General features: G+C 55.3%; 1 protein-coding gene across 1 annotated transcript; it reads right to left on the bottom strand.

Annotated features, from left to right (window-relative positions):
• Positions 1-1,547: 1,547 nt before the first annotated feature.
• Positions 1,548-19,595, bottom strand: LOC100052045 (annexin A8). Its single transcript, XM_001500694.7, has 12 exons — positions 19,347-19,595; positions 14,127-14,217; positions 12,878-12,972; positions 11,372-11,485; positions 10,501-10,591; positions 9,615-9,694; positions 9,079-9,138; positions 8,366-8,459; positions 8,012-8,107; positions 6,223-6,281; positions 4,987-5,109; positions 1,548-2,456 (listed from the first exon to the last, which is right to left on the bottom strand). The coding sequence occupies exons 1-12, from the start codon at positions 19,365-19,367 to the stop codon at positions 2,397-2,399; spliced, it is 984 nt and encodes a 327-aa protein (XP_001500744.1). The 5' UTR covers positions 19,368-19,595; the 3' UTR covers positions 1,548-2,396.
• Between the last annotated feature and the right edge of the window lie 5,368 nt (positions 19,596-24,963).

The following is a 24,963-nucleotide window of genomic DNA, read 5'->3' as shown; positions in this document are numbered from 1 at the left end:
GGCAGGACTTGAACCAAGAAGAAAAAGAATCCTCGTCATCCAGGAGCCTTGCCTGGGGCCCCACAGACAGCCCTGAAAGCCAGCACTAAGGATAGCGGCCTGGCCCTGCCGGGGCCTCTGGGACCCTGCTCCAGCCCCCCAGACGGCAGCCATTCCCACGGGGCAGCTGTGCTGCACCAGTTGTTCAATATTTTAATCTACTTGTTGGGGATTTTTAAAAGGTGGGCCCCACATTCTTTGACATTCCTCCCATTGCCAGATGGGGTCTGTGTCTCCTTCCCTTGAAGGTGGGCTAGCTTGTGATGTCTGCCCAACAGGCTCGGTGGAAGTGATCTGTGTGACTCGTGAGGTTGAACCACAGAAGGCAATGCAGCCTTGAGCTGCCATGTAAGGAGTTCCAGTGCCCTGAGGCCCCATGCTGGAGAGGCCGCATGTAGGGTTAGGGGACAGTCCCCGCTGAGCCCAGCCTTCCAGCCGTGTCACCCAGGCACCCAGCATGGGAGCGAAGAAGCCTCCAGATGATTCCAGCATCTGCCCTGGAGTTCTCCAAACCTGTAAGTCTTCCCAACAGAGTCCCCAGACTTGCTGGAGCAAAGACAAGTTATCCATGCCATGCCCCACTGCATTCCTCAACTACAGACCCTGGGAGCATCATAAAGTGACGGTTTACACCACTAGCTTAGGGGTGGTTTGAAGTGCAAGTGTAACTGGGACCCCGCTCCTGCATTTAAAGGTAAGGAAACTGAGGCTCGGGGGAGAGAGAGAGAGAGGAAGTGATTAGGTCAGAGTCACCAAGCCAGCACAGGGCAGGGCCAGCAACTCCCTCCCCTCTGTGTGAGCTCACAGCCCCTGCTGTTTCCACCTCGCTGATCTGCCTTCTCCTCACTCCTGGATGTGCCCTGGCTGGCTCCAGGGGGTCGCACATGAAGAGGGAGTTTGCAAACGAGAGCATTTTCAGAGGATGCGGCCCCAAAGTGGGCTCCAGGAGGGGTGGTGGAGGGGCCTGGCACATTTAGCTTTGACAGAGTCTTGGCAGAGTATGTGAGCAGTCTCCAGACATCAGAAATGTTATTGTTGGTAAGGGATAAACGCCGTGGCCCTAGATGGTAGAGTCGAGAGCAATAGGCTCTATGGGGCAGAGTCTGGCTCAGTTAAAGGAAGAACTCTACTGATGACCTGTTGGGAAAACACTGGGCAACCCAAGGAGGCCGTGAGTCCCCATCACGGAGGCAGCCAAGGACAGCTGGAGCCCTCTGGGCAGATGCCCTGGAGGGGAGGCAGGCCACAGGTTGGAATAGGAGCAGATGGCCTTTAAAGCCCCCTCTAACTCTGAGATGCCAGGATCTAGGCTCTAAATCAGGAGGTGAATGGAAGGAGTCATCCCCAGGGTGACAGCAGGCACAGCTCAGTGTTCCCACAGGGAAATTCCCACCTGGGGGCTCAGTTTTGATCCCCAAAGTGTTTTTTAATCACATTTCTTTTATATCCACTGACAAATTAAATTAGTCCTACTTCAGTCACTGTTGAACATCCAAAGACACTTAGAGTGGAATGTGTAAATCTTTATTATTCTGAAACGCACAGCACAGGCATCTCAGCTTCTCCCAGTGACCAGTTCCGGTCACCATTCAGTTGGGTTAAGAGATGCTCCGTGTTCATGCCATGGGAGGAAAAATCAGCTAATTTGATCAATGACTGGGGAAGGCTGGGCCTCTTGGAGTACAGCGTCCTTGGGTCTGGACACCGATCCGTAGCTTTCTTGGTTAGTAGGACGCTGAGAGAATTTTGCTACCTATAGCCTAACATTTTTCGATGAGGCTGGTGAATGAATGTTAGTGACATCCCAGTTGGCCCGGATATGTGTGTCCTTTTCTCAGCTGCCAGGAGTGTGTGCTCTGAAACAGGCTCTCACAGCCTTCTCTCTGGTTCTTGAAAGAGAAGCATATCGGCTGAGATGCTTATTAAAATTCCACATTTCCTGGTCCCTTCTCTGCAGATCCAGACTCATGGATGGGGGTGGGGCTGGGTATCCGTGTAACCTGTGCCCAAGGGACCCTGATCAACCAAGCTTGGGAAGCACCTGTGTAAGGCAGGAAGAAAGGACCACGAGCCCCTGCAGACCCCTTTACACCAAGCCCTTTGTCAGGCTAGGTGGGTGCTGAGGTTGGCGATGTGCTGCCTCCTGGAACTGTCCTGGGAGGATGGAGGAGGGAGGTGGCCTAGGCTGATCCCTCCCCCCTGGGTTGGAAAAACTGGCTGTAAAGCACTGGAAGCTGGGAGATAGAAGACTGAAGGTCTTGCTGTGCCCCACCCCCCGCCCGCATCCATGGCCAAGGTTGAGCAAGCAGGGCCTGGTGGCTCTGGCTTCTTGGCCTTTGCTCTCGTCCTCTGAGCCTTCAGGGGTTGCCGCCCACCAGGTTCAGCAGGGCGTTCTTGTAGTCGCCGCTGGTGTCTTCCTGAAGACAGAAGGGACACAAGAGTTAGAAGAGGGGTGTTTGCGGCACTGGCCTGCTCTGAGTTGCCTCCGTCAAGACCAGTGTTCTCATTATTATTAGGAGTCTTGCTCCCTGTGGGGAGGCCTGGCGCACCCCTGTGCCGTTCCTATACCACAGGCCCCACGCTATGTCCTCCACCTTTCCTTGTTTTCCATTTCAGGCTATTCCTTTGTACCTTCTTTTGATTCTCTTAGAACGAATCACAGACACAGTTCTGCTCTTGAGTCAGGAAGGCATTTAGGTGGTTCCCTTACCCCATCAGTTGCCCCAGGGCTCTTCCCTGTGATTCATTCAGGACCCAGGTGTGCCTGGCCATTCATCTATCCAACACGATCCATCACTTATGCAACACCACTATTGCAGATCAGGGAACCTGGGCTGAGAGCAGGTGCCCACTGTCACACCTGATGTCGCAGAGGGTCAGGTAGAGAGATCCTGGGCCTTGGGCCCAGACAGAACCTGGAACACGGCTCTATCGCTCACTGACCCCATGGCCGAGGCAAGTCCCTTCATCACTCTGCCCAGCAGCTGGCTCACGTAGGGGTCAAGCAGAGTTCATCTCCCAATAGGATAGACCCCACAGGCCCAATGGCTGAGCGCCATTTCTGTGGTCTACCAGGCCCCCTTGGCTACTAGGCAGGTCCTGATAGGACTGGCTGTTTAAGGACCTGCACACAGAGCCAGAGGAATAGGAGAGGGCTTATCATCCGACTCCCTCTTTATGTGGTTGAGAAAAATGGGAGGAAGAGAGGGCACTGGATTCCTCCAAGGTCACCTGGTGAGTAAGTGGTTGGGCTGGGGGCTAGTTCCACTTTTCTCTGCTCTATAGCTGTTTATGTCTCATAGAAACCATCTATTCTTGAACTGTTTAGTCAAGTTTGCTCGTAAATCATTTGGGCCTGAAATTGTTTGGTTTTTTTTTTTTTGGTGAGGAAGATTCACGCTGAGCTAACATTTGTGTCAGTCTTCCTCTATTTTGGATGTGGGATGCCTCCAGAGCATGGCTGATGAGCAAAGTAGGTCTGTGCCCAGGATCCGAACCTGCAAACCTGGGCTACTGAAGCCGAGCGTGTGGAACTTCAACCACTTGGCCACGGGGCTGGCCCCTGGGCCTGAAATTTTTAACCACATTTAAAATTTTTTTACTACTTACAGAACAATGTTTGTAATATAGTTGTTTTTTCTAAAAATAAAACTGTTCATTTTGTCTATCTTTTCAAATGTGCGGGTATAAAATTATACATGGGATTTTTATACATTTTTCTATTAATTTCTATGCAGGAGATTTTAATGCTAGTATCACTGTTGGGAATTATTTTTGGGCTTTGATGATGTCTACAGAAAGTGGTCTATACTAAAAAGAAAATATTTGGCTAACTTATTCACAATTCTACCCAAATTTTCTTAAGTGACAGCTTGACGCAATCTCAGAGGGTGGGCTTCGTCTGTGTCTAGACCAGGGGCTCCATTATGCACTAACTAGCCTGCTAAGTCTACCTGCATCATGAGGTCTACACCTTAGGTGGGTCAAAGTGATCATTTTCACTCAGTGTTTTTGTTCTTCTGAAGTCTACCTGGAATGGTGAGAAGGAACAGAAATCCCCCCAATGCCACAGAACCGTGTATGGTTGAAGGAATTCATGACATGTGGGCTGGGAAGCCATCTCTGTGGGTGACACGGCAGTAGCCTGGGCTGGTTTGCGTCTAGCCCTCCTGTCTCTTGACAAGACTGGCTGGAAAGCCTAAAACAAACAGAGTGATTCCACCCTCCCAGCCCCCCACTGCCCCATTCTGAAACATCCTAAAGCAGAAATGTTTTTTCAAACATGTCGTAAGCCATGTGTTTCTTGGAAAGTGTAATTAATCATAGACATTTGTAGAATAACCAGAGACTTACCAGCCAGTGAAGACTCAGGGATACATTTCTCCTGATTTGACTTCTGTTCATGAAGTTGTCAAGGCCTTAATTTGCATTAAGAGCTAGAAGAGCTGTTTCTCTCGAAGTTAAAGCAGTGTGATAACCACTCTGCATTTCCTCGGCTCCAGAAGTTTCGCTAACTGGAATCTGGTTAGGCAACTCACTGGAGCCCATCTGATTTATCTCCCTAAGATTTTGCTGCCAGGACTACTTAAATCTGGATTTGAATGCTACGCCTCCGTTCCCACTAAACTATTTACTCTCGTTGACTCTTCAGCTATGGTTCCTTCTGCAAGAATTCCATGTGTCATTTTCAAAGGGGCAACCACAACTCAAATGCAAAGCCAACCCTCTGAGCATGATGTACAGGGCCCTCCCCGACTCCCCTCTAGGCCTTAGCCACACGACCTCCTTGCTGATCCCTGTGCATCCCACATGGCAGTGAATGCAAGAGTGTGACGCCCACCGGGAAAGGATGGACACACGTGACTTGCAACATTGGTCACAGCATCCAGGTCTCCCAGGAATGTGTCCATTTCAAACTGGTGCTGGAATTGGAAACTCATGGCTTACCATGATCATGCTGCTGAGGGTCTTGCCATACATCTTCTCGAATTGACACTTGATAAGATTTAAGTCGATCTCGCTCCTTGAAACAATGTTTCTTATCAGGGTCCCATCGGACGTCCCAGCTCCCTGGATAAGAGACAGCAGAAAAAAGTCACATCTCGCCTTTCCACTCCATCTCTGGGATGATGGACAAATCTGGGTCCAGCGGGCTTTCAGAGGGGATGGAGATGCAGGAACGAGCCTCTGCTTCAGCGGGGGAAGCGCTAAGAGGGATGCTTTAGCGGCTTAGGGTTTATGTCCTCACTCTCTTCTCACTCACTGCCCATGTCTCTTCCCCTCTTAGAAGCGAGGTGCCCCAACTGCAGTGCGTGCTTTGCCACACAAGACTCTAGACACAAAATACTCACTGCTCCAGAAATAAGACTTCTTCCTAGGGCAGCAACATCATGAAATTCAGCTGAACTGGCCAATTCACAAGCAGGACATCCCCGCTCACTGTTATCTTTGCCTAGTCTCATGTCAGATAGAGCCATGTGGTCAAGGGAATCCCAAGCCCTCTCTCATTGCCTGCCAGAGAGCTTAAGGTCCTTGGTCCGGGTGGTATAAGCCACCTGGTGAGCACTGACTTCAGCCTCAGGGAATTAATTGGACTGTCTGTTTTTCAGTTTGGTTCCAGATATCAGAAATTCCACCTGATACAAATGGCAAGGGCCTCTGTTTGAGTGGCTAGTGCAGCCTTCTGAGCAACAGGCAAACCCAGATGGGCACCCATGCAGGAAAGTCAAGCCTCTGCATGTGGCCATCTCCCTCTGAACTGGTCCATCCACAGGGTGCCTTGGTTTCCTGGCCATCCTGACCTGTGCTTTCTCAAGAAGGCCACGTGGTGGGGTGAAAAGGACAACTGGACTGGCCTGGGTTCAGATCAAGGCTCTGCCAGTTCCCAGCTGTGTGACCTTGACCACGAGCCCTAGTTTCACCATCTCTGGGATGGCAGTCATGACACAGGCCTCGCAGGATTGTTGTCAAAGTTCAGGGCAGTGAACACCTGTGAATGCATCTGCTCAGGTTCAGCCTCCTCCGGACTTGCTCTGCCCTCTGAGAACTAAACCCTTCTGATTACAAGAGGCTGGGACACGAGAAGGCCCAAGTGTCAACGACAGGGGTGGCTCTGAGCTCCTTGGCTTTACACTTGGTGCCACAAAGGGTTGACAGCAGGGGCACAGAAGACGGAACAGTTACCTTCATGGCGTAGTAAAGTCGCTCCGCAAAGTAGCTGTGGAGGTTCCGGGTGCATTTCACTGGAACACAGGAAAGGTCTGTTAACAGCTAGAGACTGTAGGCGACATTGTGCACATGTTTGTTTGTTTATGTCTTGTCTCGGGTCTTAAGGGTTAGCGTTATGCACTATTTGAGGCCTATTTATTTGTGCCCTGCATAGTTTCAAAATGAGAGGCTTTGTGTCAGGTGCGGTGGGACAAGGAAGGAAGCCTGGGGCACTGGGCACAGGTCCAAGGGCACAGAGCAGGCAGGCAAAGGGTGAGCATTAAGCACACTGGGGCCCCAGGGCTGGCCTGTCAGAGCACAGCTCTGCCCAGGGCGGCTTCTGGGCTCTGACGCCCCAGAGAAAGCTCTGCTGGGAATCTAGACACTCAGCTCCAGTGAGGAGCCCCAGTTATGGCAACCCCCAGCCTCAGAGTGCCTACTTTACGTGTCATTTCTTGGCAAGGCCCCTGCAGGTCGAATTCCCCTGTGGCAAGAGGGGCTCAGCCCTGGAGCCTTGGGGCACCCAGGGGCGTCTGGCCCCACACTCGCTTTTGTGGATGCTGCTTCAGAGACTCGGCATCTGGGGTAGGGGTGTGGGGGAGGCTGGAGTTTTAACCAGGGCAGCAGGAGCGTGGGCTTCGAGTGAGGCAGGCGGGGGTTCAAACCCCACCTTGATAGCACTGGGTGACTTCATCACCTGACCTCTCTGCCTTTCATTGTCCCCATCTGTGAGGTAAGGGATCTGAGTATTCAGGGAGAAACGAATAGGAAGCGCCCAGCATGGGAAGGCAGCACCGCTGTGTCCTTCACTTTTCCCTGCCCAAGGATTTTACTCAGGAGGTTGTTCAAATCGGATGCAGGGCTGACTTTGGGAGCTGAGACTGGAGCACGGGGCCTGCTTAGATGCCCCGACAGAGACTGGATTTGATCACAGCTGTCAAAGCCTGCTGGGGAGTGTCAGGTGTTGCAGTCCACCCCGAGACACAGTGGGACACACTGTGGCGCTCCCCTGCTGCTCCGCACAGAATGGGGACGGCCTAGGGTGGAGGTGGGCGCCCCAGCCCTGGGGCACTGACCTTGGCTGCACCATGGGAAGCAGGGGAGCATAAGTCCCACTGCCCCTGGGTCTCAGTTCTCCACTCTGCAATCAGTCCTCTCACTGAGCCCTCGGCTCTTGACCCCGCGATGTGCTCTTTGGGGAAGCTTCTCAACGTTCCCCAGCATCAGACCAATCACTCAGTTTGGACTCAAACTACACATCATCATTTCTTCAGTCAGCAACCTAGGTAGGGACCAGGCTCCTGGCTAAGGTCAAGAAAGGTGACTTTCTTCAGGTCTCCATAATCAGAACCAGAATGTTCCTTCTGTGGCTGCTGTGGGTGAGCGCAGGGCCCAGGTCTGGCATAACTCTGCAAATGTGTGCATACTCACACACATTCACACACTCACACACTCTCACATACATTCACACACATGCTCATATTCACACACACACGATGTGGGCGCACAGCATTGGGTACCATGTGGGCAGCACAGAGAACCATCCCTGGCTGGACACAGTACATTGAAGACACTAGGGTCCCCTGACTAGTTCCAGTGTCCTGGGCTGAATTCAGGGTTCATGCTGAGAGTGTGGGCTGGGGTGGGTCCCTTGAAGGTGAACACAGGGATCCAGTCACTTGCTATTGTCACCCTGGGTGCCGCCCCACCCGAGCCCCGTGGCCTGCGGACAGGCGTGGGTCTGAGCACGGAGCTGCGTTCTTACCCACTGTGAGCATGGCCTCCTCCAGCGAGCCCTGGGTCTCACTCTTGATGCTGTCCTCAATGCTCTTGTTGGCGATTTTCTCATATTCCTCAAACACTGTGGACAGCAGGCTTCTCTTAGGGGACACGCAGATCTCAGTGTGATGCCCCCAGCATCTCAGAGCAGAGGCCACAAATCAACGCGCCATCTTTGACCTCCGTTTGGTTGCCGGGGAGAGGGTCCAGGGCTCCCTGGCTCTCTCCCCAGCTCCATGATTTGACAGGGCTGCACACTGGATATTCAGTGTGAAGAGAGAGGCCCTCTGGCCGGGGTACCCCACTGTGGCCCTGACATTACCTCCCTCCCTCCCAGTACCTCTCATCAGGTGAGTGGCACTGCGCGTGCACAGGATGGTGATGAATTTCATCTCATCAGTCCCGCGAATCTTCTCGCCTGCTGCATACAGATCCTAGCATTGGGACATCCACAGGAAGCCAGTGAAGGAGAGCAAGAAGGCGAGGGACAGAACCCCAGCGTCCCAGGGCTGGGGCTGCAGGGTCAGCCTCAGTCCACCCCACCAGGTTGGCCTTCTCCTCTGCTTGATTATCTCTTTGATGGGGAGCTTGCTATCCCTGAGTAGTTAAAATCTCTTCTCAGTGCCCGGCCAGAAGCTGCTCCAGGACCTCCCCTGCCACCCCGCTGGGACTTTGCTCTGCCTCGGGCATCTCTGAGCACTCGGCCAGCGGGCAGACCTATGAGAGAGCTGAACACACACATCTGCTCCTCGGAAGCCCGGCATCCCCAAGTTCGTGGGCTGTTCCTGCCAGGACAGAGCTTTTCTGGACCCCACCCGAGTCACTCTCCTTCCTGTTTCTGAGTCTCCCCAACACCCTTACTTTCCTCCTCAAACACCAGAGGGTAAAGGCCTGCAGAGAGCTGAGCTGGGTCCCACCTTAGCATCAAAGAAAACCCCCACAGGCAGAGGGGCTGGAGGAAGCTCCTGGGCATTAGCCCCTGGAGTCTAGATGGCCAAAGGTGGGCCAGGTGGCCAGCAGGGCAGAAGCTGCTGAGGGTATGTGTGGCCTCACCTGTGCATCTTGGAGGGCCAGTCCTGGGTCCACAAAGCCGCTCACGTCATCCCTGCTGCCCTAAGAATGGAGGAGGCAGCTCTGTAAGGTGGGCTGGCAGCCCAGCGGAGCCAGGGCAGATAGGGGAGCCGGGCAGGAGGGCAGGCGGGGCTCTGCGGGCCTTGAGCAAAGCCAGTTATCCTCCTCAAGCCTCAGTTCCCTCATCTGTGAAATGAGAGTAGGAAGGGCCACCTCACAGGGAGCCGGGGGATTTGGTGAGGTAAGGGAAGCCACGTGCCTGGTCTGGGGCTTGGTGGGAAGGACCTGCTCAGTGAGGGCACTCCCCACCACTTCCAGGGTGCCCTCAGGTGGCTGCATCAGGAGAGACATGAGGCTCTGCAGTGAGAGCCCTGCGGCCACTCTGAGACGTCCCCAGTGAGCCCAGGCTACGCCCCTGTCCCCACCCACCCCAGCAGCTTTGCCCAAGAGCTGCTCCCCGAGACCCAGCTGTTAGGATCCCCCAGACCAGGGGCTGCCAGGAGCCTAGGCTGGGATACCTGCAGGAGGCACACCAGGATCCTCTCCAGGTAGCCGCTAGTGTCTGCTTGGATGTCTTCCTCCAGGCTGGACCCGTAGTCTGCAGGGAAACAGGACCAGGAGGCAAAGACTTACTTTCCTCCTCCCAGGGCCTACCCAGGGCCTGATTTTCTCCTCCCAGTCCTGCTTCCCATGCTTCTCCAGATTAAGGGAAGGACAAGTCCTTGGTGCAGGGAGTGGACACACTGCCCAGGTGTCTGAGTGGCAGAGGCTCCATCTGGTGGTCGTTCAGAACTAGGAAGTGACATAGTCTGCCAGCCCAGCTTGAAGCACAAAAATGGGCCAGGTCAGAGAGCCTGGCCAGAGGCTGCCGACCGAGCTCCGTTTCATCTTGTGGTTTCACAAAGCAGAACCTTCAGGCAGACTCCCCACCAGGCAGCGTGCATGGAGGATGGGCTGGCCTCTGCTTGTCTTGCATCCCGTAGATTCCATGATAGCTGGCCTGCAGTCCACAGCCCCCTTGCATCAGGGCCCTTCACGGTCCCCTAGGTCAGCCTGCGCCAGGCCAGGAAGGAGCCAGCCCCATCCACTGCTGACATAGCCCGTGGCCCAGAGAGTTGCCACACATTCGACGGCAGAGGGGTTAGGGGGTGCACGCCCCTCTCCCCAGCAGCCCGTGGGCTTAGAGGGCTTGGAGATGGAGCCTGAGTTATGTCCAATTTCACTCACAGGCATAGGACTTGGCACACAGTAGGTGCTTGTAATCCATGTGTGGAAAATCCCAGAAAAGTCCCTTTCCACTGTGGTCCAGTACACTGCTTGTCCCTTGTCCCCTTCCAGGCTGCCAAAGCTTGTCCCATTCCCAAGCGAGGCTTTAACTCAGGCCCCGCACCCTCCCTCTCTTACCCTCCTCGTAGGCCTTCATTATCTCCCGCAGCTGGTTCTTGGTCCGAGAAGCCAGGATTTCGATGATGACGCCCTCTTTGGTTCCTAAGCCCTGCGGATAGAAACCTCTGCCTACTGGAGAGCCCTGCCTGCGCCCTCCTGCTCTGTCCACATCCCCTTTCGTCAAGAAGCAAAAAGAAGAGCCTCAGGAAGAAGCGGTCACAGCCCTGCCCGACTCCGATGGGGCCTCTCCTGGAGGACGTTCCTGCAGGAAATCACCCACGTTTGTCTCTGGTGGTGGATGCTGTGGGCAAGTGAGTGATGGCAAAGCTCTGTCTCAGCTCTGCCCTCCATAGCTGGGTGGGCTCAAGAACAACACTCCACCTTCCTGAGCCTACGGGTCCTCATCAGTAGGTGGGGATGATAAGCCCCCCTCACCCTGAAGGTGGATTAGAGATAAGGGATGTAAAATGCCTGGCGCATTCACACAGTAAGTGTCCTCTCAATGGAGATGATTATTGTTGCTGGGTCCCCATTCCCTCCTAGTCATCTGCAAATGCAGGAGTGGTGGGAAGTGACGGGAAATCAAGGGACTGGGCCCGAGACTGCAGAGGTGGGTGTGTCTAATGTCTGCACACCTGGCTAGTGATGTCCTGAGAAGACTGATTGTGGCTTCATCAAGGCCAGTTGGTCCTGTGTCTGGTGGCAGTGTGAGCAACAGGCTGCAAGGCCGCTGGGCTCAGCCAAGGTCCAGGTGCCATTCCAATCATGGCTCACAGGGAGCTCAGAGCTCCCAGGGCCGGGTGCTCTTGGGAAAGGAGTCCAGGCATCGCTCCTCCACCCGGTCTTTGCGGGCATTTCTGCTCCTTTGCCACCCCACCTGCTTAGTTACCTTCATGGCGTCGTGCAGCTCCTTGGCTTCGTATCTGTACGGCAGGTACATGAGGGCGACGATGAGCCTCTCAAACTTGCCACTCAGCTCCGACTTCAAGGTCTCGGTGAGATCCTAATGCAGGAACAAGGAAGGTCATGATCTGTACGCTGCGCCCACGTGTGTGCAGGCAGCAGGATGGGGGTCAGCCCCAGGTGCTCCGGCTGGATTCCCAAGCGGGCTCTTCCACGCGCTGGTGCTGGCTGGGCTTTCTCGGTCCAGCAGCTTAGCCTCTCTAAGTATCATTACCCTCAACTGCAAGATGGAGCTAATGGTACTCCTGCCTTATCCCGCTGCTTAGGGGATTGGCAGAGAGAGGTGTGTGGCTCAGCTCAGCTCAGCTCTGGGCACAGTGCTGGGCACATCGTAAGCCTGAAATACGAGTTTGTCCTTGGTCACCATCGAATCTCCGCCACTTAGCCCCTGGCACTCAGGAAATGTGTGAATGAATTAAGGAGTCCATCCCACATGTGTCTCCTTCCCTTACCACTTGTAGATAAGAAGCCATGAGGCCACACCCAGCTGGTCTATCTGCACCTTGCACCAAAGGACCAGGAGCCTTGTCGGACCTAGATTTACATGCCAACCTCATGGCTTACAGGCTCTGGGATCTTGGGCAACTTACTCAACCTCTCAGAACATCAGTTTCTTCTAATGGTGCATGCAAAGAATAATGCACAGTTGTGAAGATTAAGAGAGAGAAATTATTTAAGAAAGAAATTATTTAAGAAAAAGCACACTGACTTCTCCCATGGAATGTTTGGGCTTCCTCACTCATCTTACTGTGTTAACTCTCTGATGTGTGCTGACGGAGGCTTCCAGGAAGCGAGGCTGTGCGTGCATTTAGTCCTGGGTGACCTAGAACCCAGTGCCCGCTCTGTGCTGGAGGTGGTGGAGGGCGGGAGGGGAGACAAAGTGTCCAGGCTGCGTGCCGGCCGCCTTTTGAGTTCTGGTGCAACAGGAAGGAGAAGGCCTGGGCACAGCAGCTCCGACATAAAGAGAGAATCCCAAACCACAAGACAGAGGGGAGCTGGCCTGCGTCTCCGGCACATGGGGAAGAGAAGGACATTCCAGGCTTAGGGAACAGCACAAGCAGAGCACAGCGTGGGGAAAAAGAGCTCACAGCTGGGGGGATGGGGCTGTGGAGTAGTTGTGAAGGAGCACAGTGCGAGAGACGGTGGGAAAGGAGGGTGAGCCAGATGCAGAAGGCAGGACACCAAGCCAGGAGCGTGGGGAGCCACAAGGAAGTTTTCCGATAAAACATGGGATGTTTGGTTAAATTTGAATGTCAGGTAAATAATGAATACTTTTTTAGTCTAAGTATGTCCCTTATGCCCCATGTTTCCAGTGGGCTGGTGTCTAGACAGGGACCTCATCCAGAACGGAGCTGCCTCCCAGGCTGTCTCTGGCAGCAGCCCCCCCCGACTGCCCCCAGCACACCTGCCCCCGCCCCCAGCCCCCCTTTACCTTGCCGAACTGGGCCTTGAAGGACTTGGCGATCTGCTGCCGCTGCGCGTTGCTTCTCCTCGTGAGCACGTCAGTGACGGCCTGCTCGTTGGTCCCTGCAATGGTGCACGACATCAGCACCCCACTGCCCCCAGGGGGCTGACGAGGGCTGGGGAAGAGGGAGTGCAATTGCTTGGCAGCCAAGCAGTGGGGACACACCACCTGGATAGCTCCAAAACTTGGTGATTTTCATGGTGTAGACAAGACACCTAGACAGAAAATCTGTCCACATCTGTCCACCCCCCACCCACACGGTGCTGGGGTATGGCCCTGGCGCAGCCTCGCGGTGGTAGAATCTGGGGGCCCTCCGGTCATCTGATCTGCTCTGGACGTCACCTGGGGCCTTTCGAGCTCGGAAAGTGAGACCTCCCGCCCTGACTGCCCTTGTGCTGGTGGCAGTGGGGGAAGGTCAGGACCGAGGGTCCAGAAAACGGGATCTGAGTATCGGCCCACTAGCCGACTGGGCAACCTGCCTCACCTCCCCAAGCCTCCGTTTTCACCTTTGGGAGGTGGAGATAACAGTAAGGATTTCACAGGAAACAGAGGACAGGAACATGCTTTCTAGGCTCATCCAGGAATGGCGGTTCTCGTTAACGCCCCAATTTACCAGTCAGAGCCAGCTAATGGGTAAATCTGCCTGGGGCGACAGCATGAGGGGTTTCTGGGCAGGGGGATGGCTTCAGGCCAGCCCTTTCCTGCTCACAGGAATGCAGATACTGGAGACAGGAAGGAGCCTGTCCTGTGGCCAGCTGAAGCTGAGCAGGGAAAAGCTGCAGACCCTGTGTGATGCCCCCTGGACCAGTTCAGCCCCTCAAAACTCCCAGCGTCACCCCATCCAAGATTCACAGCAACACGCAGGCTCCAGAGTTCTTGGGGACTTTCAGGAGTGAGAGTGAGAAAGCTCAGCCTCAGCGAGGTGAAGTGGCTTGCACAAGGACACACAGGAACACACAGAGGTGGCCTCCCCCTCCCCACCCCCAGAGCTCAGGGAGGTACAACTGCCTTCCCCCTCTCCAGTTTTGGAGGGTGCGTGTAGACCAGTACTGGGGAAGGCGGGACCCATGTGATCCTCTGGGTGGATGCTGGAAGTTGGTCTCAGAGGATTATGAGGTGACCCCTGGCATCCCCTCTCCAGAGGGGACTTGAGCAGAGTGGGCAGAGCCCCAGAGAGCCGCAGTGTTCCCGGGCAAGGCCACAGACACCCACTCACCGATGCCCTTCATGGCTTTGTAGAGGGTCTCCGCGTCAGGATCCGGGTTGAAGTGGGGGCTGCCCTTCACTGCAACGCCCTCCTGTTCGATCTGCAAGAGAACCCAGGCCTGCTCAAGGCGGGAAGGTGGGGAGGGCAGCACGGGCTCCTGGCCTGCCTCAAAGTCCACCCTAGTGGGTGAGGACCAGCTCTGCCCCTGCAGGCCAGTGGCTGAGCCTCTAGTCCTCCCGGGCCTGCCTGGCTTGGCCCCTCCTGCCCATCCACGTTGGGTGAGGGAAGGTCAGAGGGGTCCTTCCTGGTTCAGGGCCACAGCTTCTGGATGTGATGTTTCCAGCAGATGTGTGCTGAGAAAGGGCGCCTTTGTCCACTTGGCCCCAAGTTGTCATATGGCCCTTTCGCCTTGGGGCCACAGAGGCCCCACCTGCCTGTTAGCCGCCTTGGCCAAGGGGAGGCCCATCCTGCCAGCTCGGCCCTCAGGCTGGCAGGAGGGCCTACTGAGGGGGACTCAGGCAGGGCCAAGCTGGTCCACACCACCTGCCACCCTGAGATGGAATCCCAGCTCTCAGTGCCGATTCCATCCTCGGGGAGTCAGACCGTGCTGGCAAAGACCTTGAAGGTGGCCACCGTGGCCATTCCCAGAGCGGCCATGCTCACTGTGGGGGCAGCAAGAAGAGGGTGTAGAGCCTAGACTCTCACCTCTGGTGTTGGGAGGAGGGAAGAACCAGGAGGAAGTCCTGGGACTGTGGGGCTGGCCTGAGAAAGGACCAGCAGTTGCTTGGGGGAGCATCCGTCAGAGTCCAGCAATGATTTTATTGGGGTGACAGGGCACAACAATTACCATGTATGTGTTCCTAGCCACCTGGTTGTCTTCAGAAGGGTCCCGCCTGAACCTGCAGGTTTCCCCTCCCCATTCTGGCCAGGCAGGTTCTTGGATCTTTTGTGATGAGACTCCTGAGGCCTGGGAGGAGGTTTCCCTGGGGTGATGGGAACTTGAATCGAGAAGTGGAGGGCACTGCAGAGTGCAGGGGCTGTCAGAGAATGTGAATGGCACTGCATCCTTTGGAGGTGGCTTTCTCGGGGTGGGGCAGACCTGAGTAGGGAACCTACTTGCTGACTGAGGAAGGTGGGGGCACCCTGAGAGGCTGTAGTCTGCCCAGCCTGGCTGTGCGGGGTCGCTGGTTCCCGTCTGGGGGCTGTGGGATTGCCATGTCTCCTCCACAGAATAGTCTCTTGGTTAACAGGTTAGCACCAGCCAGAGCCACAGCTGGCAGGGAGAAGCCCTGGCCCTGGGGCACGGGCTCTGCATCAGGCTGGTGCAGCCAGTGCCATCTGGGGGCCGGCAGCAGGCCCAGCCACCCCCAGCTCCTCTAGCACTGTGGACAGGCAGCGGGAAGGACAAACCCAGGCAAGCTATAGGACAATGAGCTGAACGTGCTGCCTCAAAAGCATGCAGACAAGGCTGGGAGCCAGGCATGGTTTGAGCTCAATCTGCCCTCTTCCTGAGAAGTGGGGACTTACAAGAAGTAGAGAGCCAGAGCAATGAGCTGAGCATATCCACAGGCTCTTTGGGGGACAGAGGGTTGGGTTTAGGAAAATTGCACGGTGTTTTGGAAATTGTGTTATCAACCAGATAACCAAAGTCCCCAGGCCCTTGACTTCCACTCCTCTAATCCAGGGCTTGCCTCAGGACACTTAGACTTGTGCCCTGCAGAATTTCTCAGATGCAAATAAACAATCCCTCTTAAGTATGAGTTTTTGGGACAGGAATTATAGGGGAGTGGAGGGAGATTGGAGATGGGCATTGAATTTGAGAGAGACTCGGAGAGCCTTCAAATGGAAGGAAGTTTAGTCCCATTGAACTTGGTCTCCCACTCACCTGTTTACTCCTTCTACCCGCTCCTCATCCACACACCTACTTTCCCCTCTACCCACCCACCAACTCACTCATTCTTTCATCTATTCATCCATTCTCCACCCAGATGCCCAACCACTGCATCCATCCATCCATCCATGCATCCATGCATCCTTCCTTCCATCCACCTATCCATCCATCCATTTATCCATCCATCCATTTATCCATCCATCCTTCCTTCTATCCATCCATCTATGCATCCATTCATCCATCCATCCATCCATCCATCCTTCCTTCCTTCATTTCTTCCATCCATCCACCCATCCATCCATCCATCCACCCATCCTTCCATTCAAGCCCTGGATTAGGTCCTGAAAATACAGAGCATTCCCATCCATAGTATATCTGTAAGGATATTTCTTTTGAGTAAGAGGTAAGAAGTCCTTTTATATCCTTTGCTTGAATTTCAACTGTGTGATGACAGATTTTCCTATCTCATTTCTTAGCATCACATTTCAGGGCAGAAGTTGTTAGAAATAATTCCTTGTGGAAATTCCATCCCAAGAGCCTGTGCAGTTCAGATGTTGCCCAACTGTGTGCATGCATACACTGTATCCCTTGTTTGTGGAGTCATGAGCTGCTGTTACTACCGTTAGTGATTTGAGCACAGCCTACGGGCCAGGCCCTGTGTGCTAGATGCTTTAGATGCACACTCATCTCCTTGACTTCTCCGACAGTTGTGCCAGGTAAGTATGAATGCCCCATTTTACAGGCATGGGCACTTGTCAAAGCTACACAACTAGTAACTGTTGGTGCCAGGACTTAACCCACAGCCTGACTCAGAAGCTGAGCTCTTTTTCGCCTCTCCCACTCTGTTGATGACTCAACCTTTTCCAGACTATGAGTCTTCCTGGAACTCTTCCCTGAAGGAACCCTCGCCCACAGGAACACAGGTCAGCGGGGAGCCTGGGGGGCATCTCAGTTCTCACTGCTAAGCTCTGGGGGCCACCCAGGAGGGGCTTTCCCCTGCTCTCAAGGTGGCACCCCGGGGGCCGTGCAGCAGTGACTGACCAGGCTGTATGGCTGAGTCACCATGGAGCGGCCCATCCAGCAGGTCTGAGGTTTGACTAGGGTGGCAGCGTTTGTAAACAGCTCCCTGGGGGGTTGTGATTTTGCTGCATTGAGAAGCTTCAGCCTCACTCCCACTCCATGGTTTTAGGGGAAAAACAAAGGACAATTTTCTGGGAATTAGACCCCTGGGTATCAGTGTGGCGCGGTGGAGCTCAGGTCTTTCTGTCTGAGACCCGCCGGCTGTTGGAGGAAGGATCTGCCTGGGCTCCCCCTGGGTCTTGCCCAGAGCGGGCTAGTCCAGACAGGAGCATTTTCACTGAAGGGGTGACTCAGCCCAGCCCATGACTCTACATCGATAAAGTGTTCTGTGATGGTCACAGTGGGGTGGCCATGCCTTTGCCTCCCTCCATCACGGGGTTGCCCAGAGCACCTGCGAGACCGGCTTTGTGTCTACAAGGGAGGCCCAGACGCCCTACCCTGCAGACGGGCCCCCCCTAGCTGATTTTTCAACCCCCTTCAGTCCTCGTTCTGGTCCAATTGGTGCCCAGAGGACATTTGGTCCTTACTGGCAGCTCAGCCAGTCACAGGAGGGGTCTACCTGTGATCTAGCTGCCCCAAGCCACTCTCCCAGGGGGGTGGGGGAGGCGAGGCCCACAGACTTTGGGCTTTGGAATGAGGCTTCTCAGATCCTAACTCAGACTCTAATACTCGTGTGGCAACCTTGGGCACTCACTTCGCCTCCTGGTGCCTCAGTGTCCTCTTTTGTGGGTAAGGATTTTGGCATCTATATAGTAGAGATGTCGAGAGGCTTAAGTGAAATGTTGATGTGAGGCGCTTAGAGGAATGTCTGGCCCAGAGTCCACGCCCAGTGAACGTCACCGTTATTCCACCAGGTTGACCAGGTCCCTGTGGGAGGTTTCCGCCTGCCTGGCTGGGTGGGGCCCAAGGCTGGGCCTTCACCGCTGCCGCACTGGGAGCCAGGCCCAAAATGAGGCCGCCTCGGCCAGCTGCTGACTTTGGAAAATGCCCAGCGCTGGGATCTTCCTGCCACGTCTGCCTCCCCTAAGGCTTGTTCCCACCAGCAAAGATGAAACTGGAGGCCGCCCTGGCCCCTTGACCTGTCCTGGCTACTTCACTAGAGGCCAGATGGCCACCCCGCCTTGCCCCTGACTTCCTCTCTGTCCCACCTGTCCGGGCCCATCATGTTCTGAATCTGAGGGCCCCTGGGTTGTGACATTTGTGACAAAGACTTCCTGAAGCAGGATCGTCTGGGTCATCCACTAAGGGTCACAGAGAGGCTGGGGGCAGGGGCGGGGGAAGACTCTAGTTCACCCTAGACCTCCACTTGCTGGCCGTGGGACCCAGCTAGTCACTTGGTGTCTCTGAGCCTCAGTTTCCTCCTCTGTGAAACGGAAAGAGCAGCCCTGAAGTCCCAGGGCCGCCTGGGCATAAAATGAAGGGAGGTATGGAGACCACACGGCATTGTGCCTGCCCAGGAGAGGTCATTTGCTCAGCATCCTTGTCCCCTTTTTGTGTGTTCAACTCCTTAGCAGGAAATGGCCTCAGACTCAAACTCAGAGGAAACACGCCCGAGATCTGTTCATTCGGCTGGGATGTGGGAGACGGGGGGACAGGCTTGTGTGATGGGTCCTCCAACGTGGGCCTATTCAATCAGGGTGCTCTCCAGCTCAAGGCCCTTCAATGGCTCCCCATGGCTCTTCAGGTAAGGCCTGAGCTCCTTAGCCTGCTCTGCGAGGCTCTTTAGGACGAGGGCCTGCCTGCTTCTCCAGGTACATCTCCCCCCACCCTCTGCCTTCCCACCCAGGGCCCTCAAGCCGGGCCCTCAAGCCGGAGATGGGCTACTTCTCTCCAAAGCCAAGCTTCCCACCCTTCTGGGCCTTTGCACGTACTGTTCCCTCTGCAAGGAATCACCTGTCTGGTTCTCCCCAAACACACGCATGTGCACACACGCCATACACACACACACGCCATACACATAGGGCTCAACCATGATTCTCTCTAGCTTTGAGTAGCCTGACCCCTCCCTGCAGGGGTTTTTCCTCTGGGCTCCTCCAGCCCCTCAGCTCTGTCCACCAGCCTAGCACCCTCCTGTGCATTTCAAAGTTTTCTTTATCAAATCTGCTCCTGTCCCCTGGCCACGAGTGCCCCCAGGGCTGGGGCGGTTTCTTCTTGTCTTCCTCCCTAGTGTTGGCTGAGCTTATCTCTCTCTTGTCTCTCTCTCTCTCCCAACACCGTGCAGGAACCCTCCACCCCGCCTCTGCTTGCTCCGCACTTACCCAGGCTTTCCACCAGGCCATTTCGATCACCTCGGGAGCTGAAGAGACACCGTCAGCGCTCCCTCCACTGGAGATTCCTCAGGCCCAGTCCTGGCTGGCTGCGTGCAGAGGAGCAGGCCGCTGGGTTGGGTGTGGTGGCGGAAGCGGGCCCCAGGCCCCACCCAGCGCCACTCCTGCCTCCATGCCCGCCCCCTGGGCTCGGCCTGGCTTCAGGTCCCTCCTGTGACTCCCAGGCCCCACCCAGGCACTGCCCAGGCCTGCCCTGTGGAATTCTGCCACTCACCGCCACATGTTTGGGCTGTGGCTGTTATGCACGCAGACTGGAAACTCTGAGTCTCAACCTTTGAAAGCCACACTTAGGGAACACGTCTGTAGTTTCCTGGGGTCTTGGCGAGACCTGATCTTTAGGATCAGGAATGATACTAGCTAGCATCGCTTTCATTTATGGCACAGCTCCCACTCAATTAACAACACAACAGGGAGCTTGGCAAAGGACCAGAAATTAACAGCGGCCTCTGCTTCTTGGGGTGTCTCTGTGTCTTTTCAATCACTCTGTCCCTCTGTCTCCGGTAGTCTTCGCCACAGCCCTAAGCAGCAGGGGGGAGTTCCGTGCCTCAGGTAAGAAACGGAGGCTCCAGTGTTTAGACAAAACGTATCTGAAGGAATCACACTTCCCAGGAGAAGCAGAGCCGCTCCCCCCAGGATCCATGGACTGGCCTGCTCTTTGCTGGGCCCCGCAGGGCCCACCGGCTGCCGAGGAAGGAGAAATGTCCCTGGAAGAGGTTAATTTTTTCTTCTCTGGAATCTGCCCTTCCTGGGGTGCCTGCCTAGAATGTTCCGCAGCTCCTCCCTCCCCACCACCACCACGGTGCGTAACCGCCCTTCTGTGCACACACCATGCCTCCAGGACTCCCTGGCGCCCCTCCATCCCGAGGGAGGCTCCCATGGGCTTCCAGAACCCCCATGGCTCAAGACCCGAGGGAAAAACAGCTCCCTGGTAGCATGATTGTTTCACATCCAGTGAAGCCCTGTCAGAGAAATGGATAAGAGTTGGCCCCTCATGCAAACCCTTCCAGTTTCCCGACCCTGGGTCCAGCACTCTTTGCTTTCCACGCACAGTGTCCTTGGACTGTTCCTTCTGGAAGTGTGGGCTGGTGTGGGTGAGGACAGAGCTGGGACAGCATGCAGAGGGAGGGGAGGTAGCCGTGCCCTGGGAGCAGCCACTGTCCAGAGCTGCTGGGAGAACTGGAGCACCATCACCGCATAGCGCTGTGACATGCCACCACAGGAGGCAGGTTACTGCCCGCCTCCAGCCACACGGACTGAGAAAGGGCCTGCTCTGGGCCTTTGGGCGCCTGCACTCCCCACCCTCCTTGGGGGCCCTTTGGGCCAGAACTGAGGTGCCCTCTTGGCAAGGCTTTCTCAGGCCCTCAGCCACTGGTCATGCCTATGTGCACATTGAGGAGCCCCCGTGGCAGGCTGGAAGTGCAAGTGTCTGGGGAGTGGGGACCCTTCGGGGGGCTCTGGCCAAAGTCTGTTAATGAGGATGGCTCTAGGTAGGTCACCACGGTGTGGTGGGCCTCGGGCAGAGCCCAGAGAGAGATGCTGGACCCTGAGACCAAGACAGGCCACAGAGCTTGGTGCAGAGAGAATGCTAGACATGGCCCTGCCCTCCGAGGGTCTGCAAGGTGCAGCGACCCAGTGAGGTCCCAGGAGAAGACCAGTCCCTCCATGGCCTGCCCTCCATACCCCAAACCCCCTCAAGCTCTCTTCTCAGGCCCTGTTCTGCCCAGATCCTGCAGCTAGGACGTCACCGTCTTTTCCAAGCTCAGACCTTGCTTGGCTTCCAGGATACCCAGCCCCCTTGCCATTCTTTTCCATCTCTTTTCCACCCACCTAACTGTCCCCAGGACTCCTTCCTGGGCCTTCTGTTCTTCTTCCTCAGCATTGGGGGTTCTGAACTTTGGCCACCCTGTGGGATCACCTGGGCACCTCCCGCCTCAGAGACAAGAACCTTGAGGCCCCATCTGCTCCTGCAGGCTCTCCTTGGCTCAACAGCCCCATCCTGGGATCATCCATCGGGTCCCACATCCACTCTAGAACCTTTCACCCACCCGCTTGTGCCCACATTCTGCCCTTGAGCCTATTTCCTCTCCTGAATGGCCTTTCCTAACTCCTGGGTGGGTGTGTGCAGCTCGCTGGCCCTGGCCATGGGTATCCATCCCATCTGGAATGCTCTTCCTTCCCCTGGATTACCCCGCGAGGGATGGCGACGGGATGTCACTGAGCCTGGCTGGAAGAAGGTGCCCAAAGCCATAGTGTTCCCCAAGTCCTTGGCCTGGGTATCAGACAGAACCTGGTCCAGCTAGCTGCACCCTGGGGAGGCTGCCTGAGCACTCTGAGGGGGTCTTTGTGAGTGAAATCATTGTAGCCTGCCCTTCCTACCACTTAGGCGGACACTGTGAGGACCACACGCAACAGTGAACCTGGTGGGAGCTGGCACATGCCCAGGGGTGCTTAGGACCTAGCCAGGCTGAGCTAGAGTTCTTGTGAGGAATGTTATAGTCTTCCTATGGGATCCCAAGATCCCCAGACACACATTTTCCTCGTGGCACAATGAGTGATGGCTGCTGCCATGTTCCCAACACTCGGCTGAGTGTGGGCGATGCTGGGCCTGTGCCCTGGCCCAGGGGGAGCACACAAAGTCCTGCAAGCTGCAGGTGAACCGCACAGAGAAAGGCAGAGGATGCTGTTTCGAGCGTGCAGCAGGGGATGGAACCTGGGGTTGGGAGGCAGCTCTGAGAACGGGACATTTCACTGGGCCCTGTTGACCCATTGCAGCTAGCCCAGGGACAGGGCTGGAGCGGGGGGTAGTAGAAAAGCAAAATGGAGGTCAATGATGCCCACGGTGTGGTGTTGGCATACAGACAGGGTGTGTGTGCACACGGACACAGTAGGTGCCCAGCTAATGACAGGTCAGAAGGATGCAGGAGAGGGTGTGGGCTGTTCCAGTCGAGAATGGCTGCAGAGTCCCCAGGAAAGCAGTGGGTGAGGCTGGGAATACAGGGAGCCTTGCAGACATGGAAAGAGTTTCCGAGTTTAGCCTAAGCACAGTGAGGCAGGATTGAGGGGCATGAAGGAGAATGGGGAGATCGGGCCCTGCTTTCTGGAAGCCCAGAGCTGTGTGGGGCCAGATGGGAAGCAGGAAGCCAGGCAAGTGAGGAGGAGTGGACACGGGGCTGCCATGGCTGAGGGCAGCAGACTGCTGACAGGGGAGAGGTGGAGATGGGGACTGGGGGACAGGATGTGAGTGTGAGGGACAGAGAGGGGTTTGGGCTCACTTCTGGTTTTTGCTTAGCAACAGCGTAGATGGGGGCAGGTTCTCCTGAGATGGGGAAAGACGAGGCCACTTCTGGACACGCTGTTTGACATCTGTGGGGACGCTGTCTGCATGCTGCCCAATTCTGCTCCCCAGATTCTGCACTTTACTCTTAAATGGCTGCTCTTGTGACATCTTCAGAGGACTGCCCTTGAGGTACGGGAGCGCAGCCAGTGCCCCGAGTCTCTATTGCCCCACCGTACACCCAAAGACTGGAGGGTGCTGACGTAGAAAAGCCTAGCTCCCCCACCTCGGGGGGGGACGGACCTGGGGGCCTCGCTGTAGGGCTCCCAGGGGCCATGCTGAGGTGGGCGTGCCTCTCCTTCCCTGTCTTCCTTCCTTCACCCCCTCCCTGGCCTCCTGGGTCCACTTCCTGAGGAAACCACTGGACACATATCCTTGTCTCAGGTGCTGCTTCTGGCCAAACAGACCTAAGACAACATCTAAGTGGAGCGGTCAAGTAGGCAATTAGAGAGAAGCTTCTGGAACTCAGGAGGAGACCTGGTGTGGAGCGGGGTCTTGGGAGCATCATCATACGGGTGGTAATTAAGCCACAGGCATGGATGGTAACTGCTCAGCGAGAAGAGAAGGGGATCAAGATGGAGAGAGAAGATACACCCATAGAACAGGGTGAATACGTGGTGCTGGGAAGGGCAAGAAGATGATGTTTCAGGAAATAGTGGTGGTCCTGCTGTCAAAGCTGCCGAGCAGACCACAGGTGAAGGACTCCAGTCGGCTAACTGGGTTTATTGACAGGTGGTCACCCTGGGGAGGGCAACTCCAGGGGTGTGGCAGGGAGGGTACTGGACAGCAGTGGGTGACGTGGGAGCAACGGGCTCGGTATAGAGGCAGTTCAGGAGGTCGGGGACGAGGGACCTGCATCTGGAAGGGGAAGCAGGCCAAGGAAGGCATTTTTAAGGGAGGAGGGTATTGGATGTGTTTAAATGCTCTTAGAGGGGTAGAGAAGGAGAGTTTGAAGACACAAGAGAGAGACGAACACAACAGCGACACCAGGTCCACAAGAAGGGAAGGGGGATGGGAGCCAGGGCATAACTGGAGACTTTGATTTAGTTTGGAAGGAAAGCAAAATCGGAAGCCCTAACCCTCTCTGTCATGACATTTAGAGGAAAGGGGTAAGAATGAGGGCATGTCAGAAAAGAGAGGGCGTTCCTTCCACAGGCCCTGAGGTTGTTATCGTCTGTTTAGCGGGAAGCAATGTCATATGCTGAGTGTGGGGTGAAGTAGCCAGGTCAGAGGTCGGCAGAGGTCTGAAATAGTCATTACGGTATAAAATTAACCTATGGAAGATACCAAACTTGAATACTGCTCGTAGACTTTGAGTCATCCTACGCACCAGGCCTGAGTGAAGACCCCCTTGGTCCATGAACGTGGGACTTGTTTTAACCAACCGTGTCCAGACCCAGGAACTAGTTCTGTGCCATCCAGAGGGCTAGTTCTCCATCCTTGATCAGCCCCACCAGCCCTTCCAGAACCTTCTAGACACTCTGCTGACTCCCCCGCAGCAGACCACTCAGCAGGTTTCTCCAGTGGTGTCTGCTCCCTGGCCTGGCAAGTCGGGCTCTGTTCGCCTGTGTGTTTGAGTTCCAGGGCCTTGGTTTTACCCTTTGACCACTGAGGACGGGCGAGTGACCTGCTCCAGCAGAGCCTCCTCATTCTTTCCTTGTCCATTAATTTCCCTTTCCTGGTTTCCATCTCTGTTATCTCTGTGCTGCGCCGGGGGCGAAGGCTGCAGACCTGTCTTTCGAATTCTTCCATCTCTTCTCTTCAACTTTGTCTACTCACGTTTTCTAATATAATGCCCTTTCAGGACTTTGCTTTGATCCTTTTTAAACTCTGCCTTTTTCCTGATTAGCTGTTCTTGTCTCGTAGTTTGGAGTCCTTCATCTTGTTTGAACATTTTACACACTCCTATTTACTGTTCCTTTTTGAATGCTCTGTCATCTCTACCTTCTGGGCTGAGCCTCTTTGTTTCTTGCATCTGCTGGCTCTTTTTGGTTACACACCTAGGATTCTTTTCCTTTGAGGTTCTGTTTAGCGGGAAATGTTTTCCATGAGATCCGAAGGACCCTGAATGGTGAAGGTGTCTCCAGAGGCAGAGTTTCAGGTTTGGTTCGGCTGGAACCTGGAAGATTCTACGAGGTGCAGGGGGCTTCCATGCTGGCTTCTTGGCTCATTTTCCACACCCACTCACTGCAGACTTGGGGTCCCAATTTCCCA

Source organism: Equus caballus, chromosome 1 (assembly GCF_041296265.1).
Source record: "Equus caballus isolate H_3958 breed thoroughbred chromosome 1, TB-T2T, whole genome shotgun sequence".
Classification (NCBI taxonomy): domain Eukaryota; kingdom Metazoa; phylum Chordata; class Mammalia; order Perissodactyla; family Equidae; genus Equus; species Equus caballus.
The sequence above is the reverse complement of the archived record's forward strand: the minus strand, read 5'-3'. Positions and strand labels throughout refer to the sequence as shown.

Bases quoted from the DNA above. Each gene is read 5' to 3' on its own strand.
- LOC100052045 (XM_001500694.7), bottom strand. From the start codon at position 19,367: ATGGCCTGGTGGAAAGCCTGG. The intron at 12,973-14,126 runs GTGAGTGGGTGT...GCACCATTGCAG, and splicing joins CAAAGCCATGAAGGGCATCG to GGACCAACGAGCAGGCCGTC. The intron at 9,139-9,614 runs GTATCCCAGCCT...CTCCATTCTTAG, and splicing joins TCCTGGTGTGCCTCCTGCAG to GGCAGCAGGGATGACGTGAG.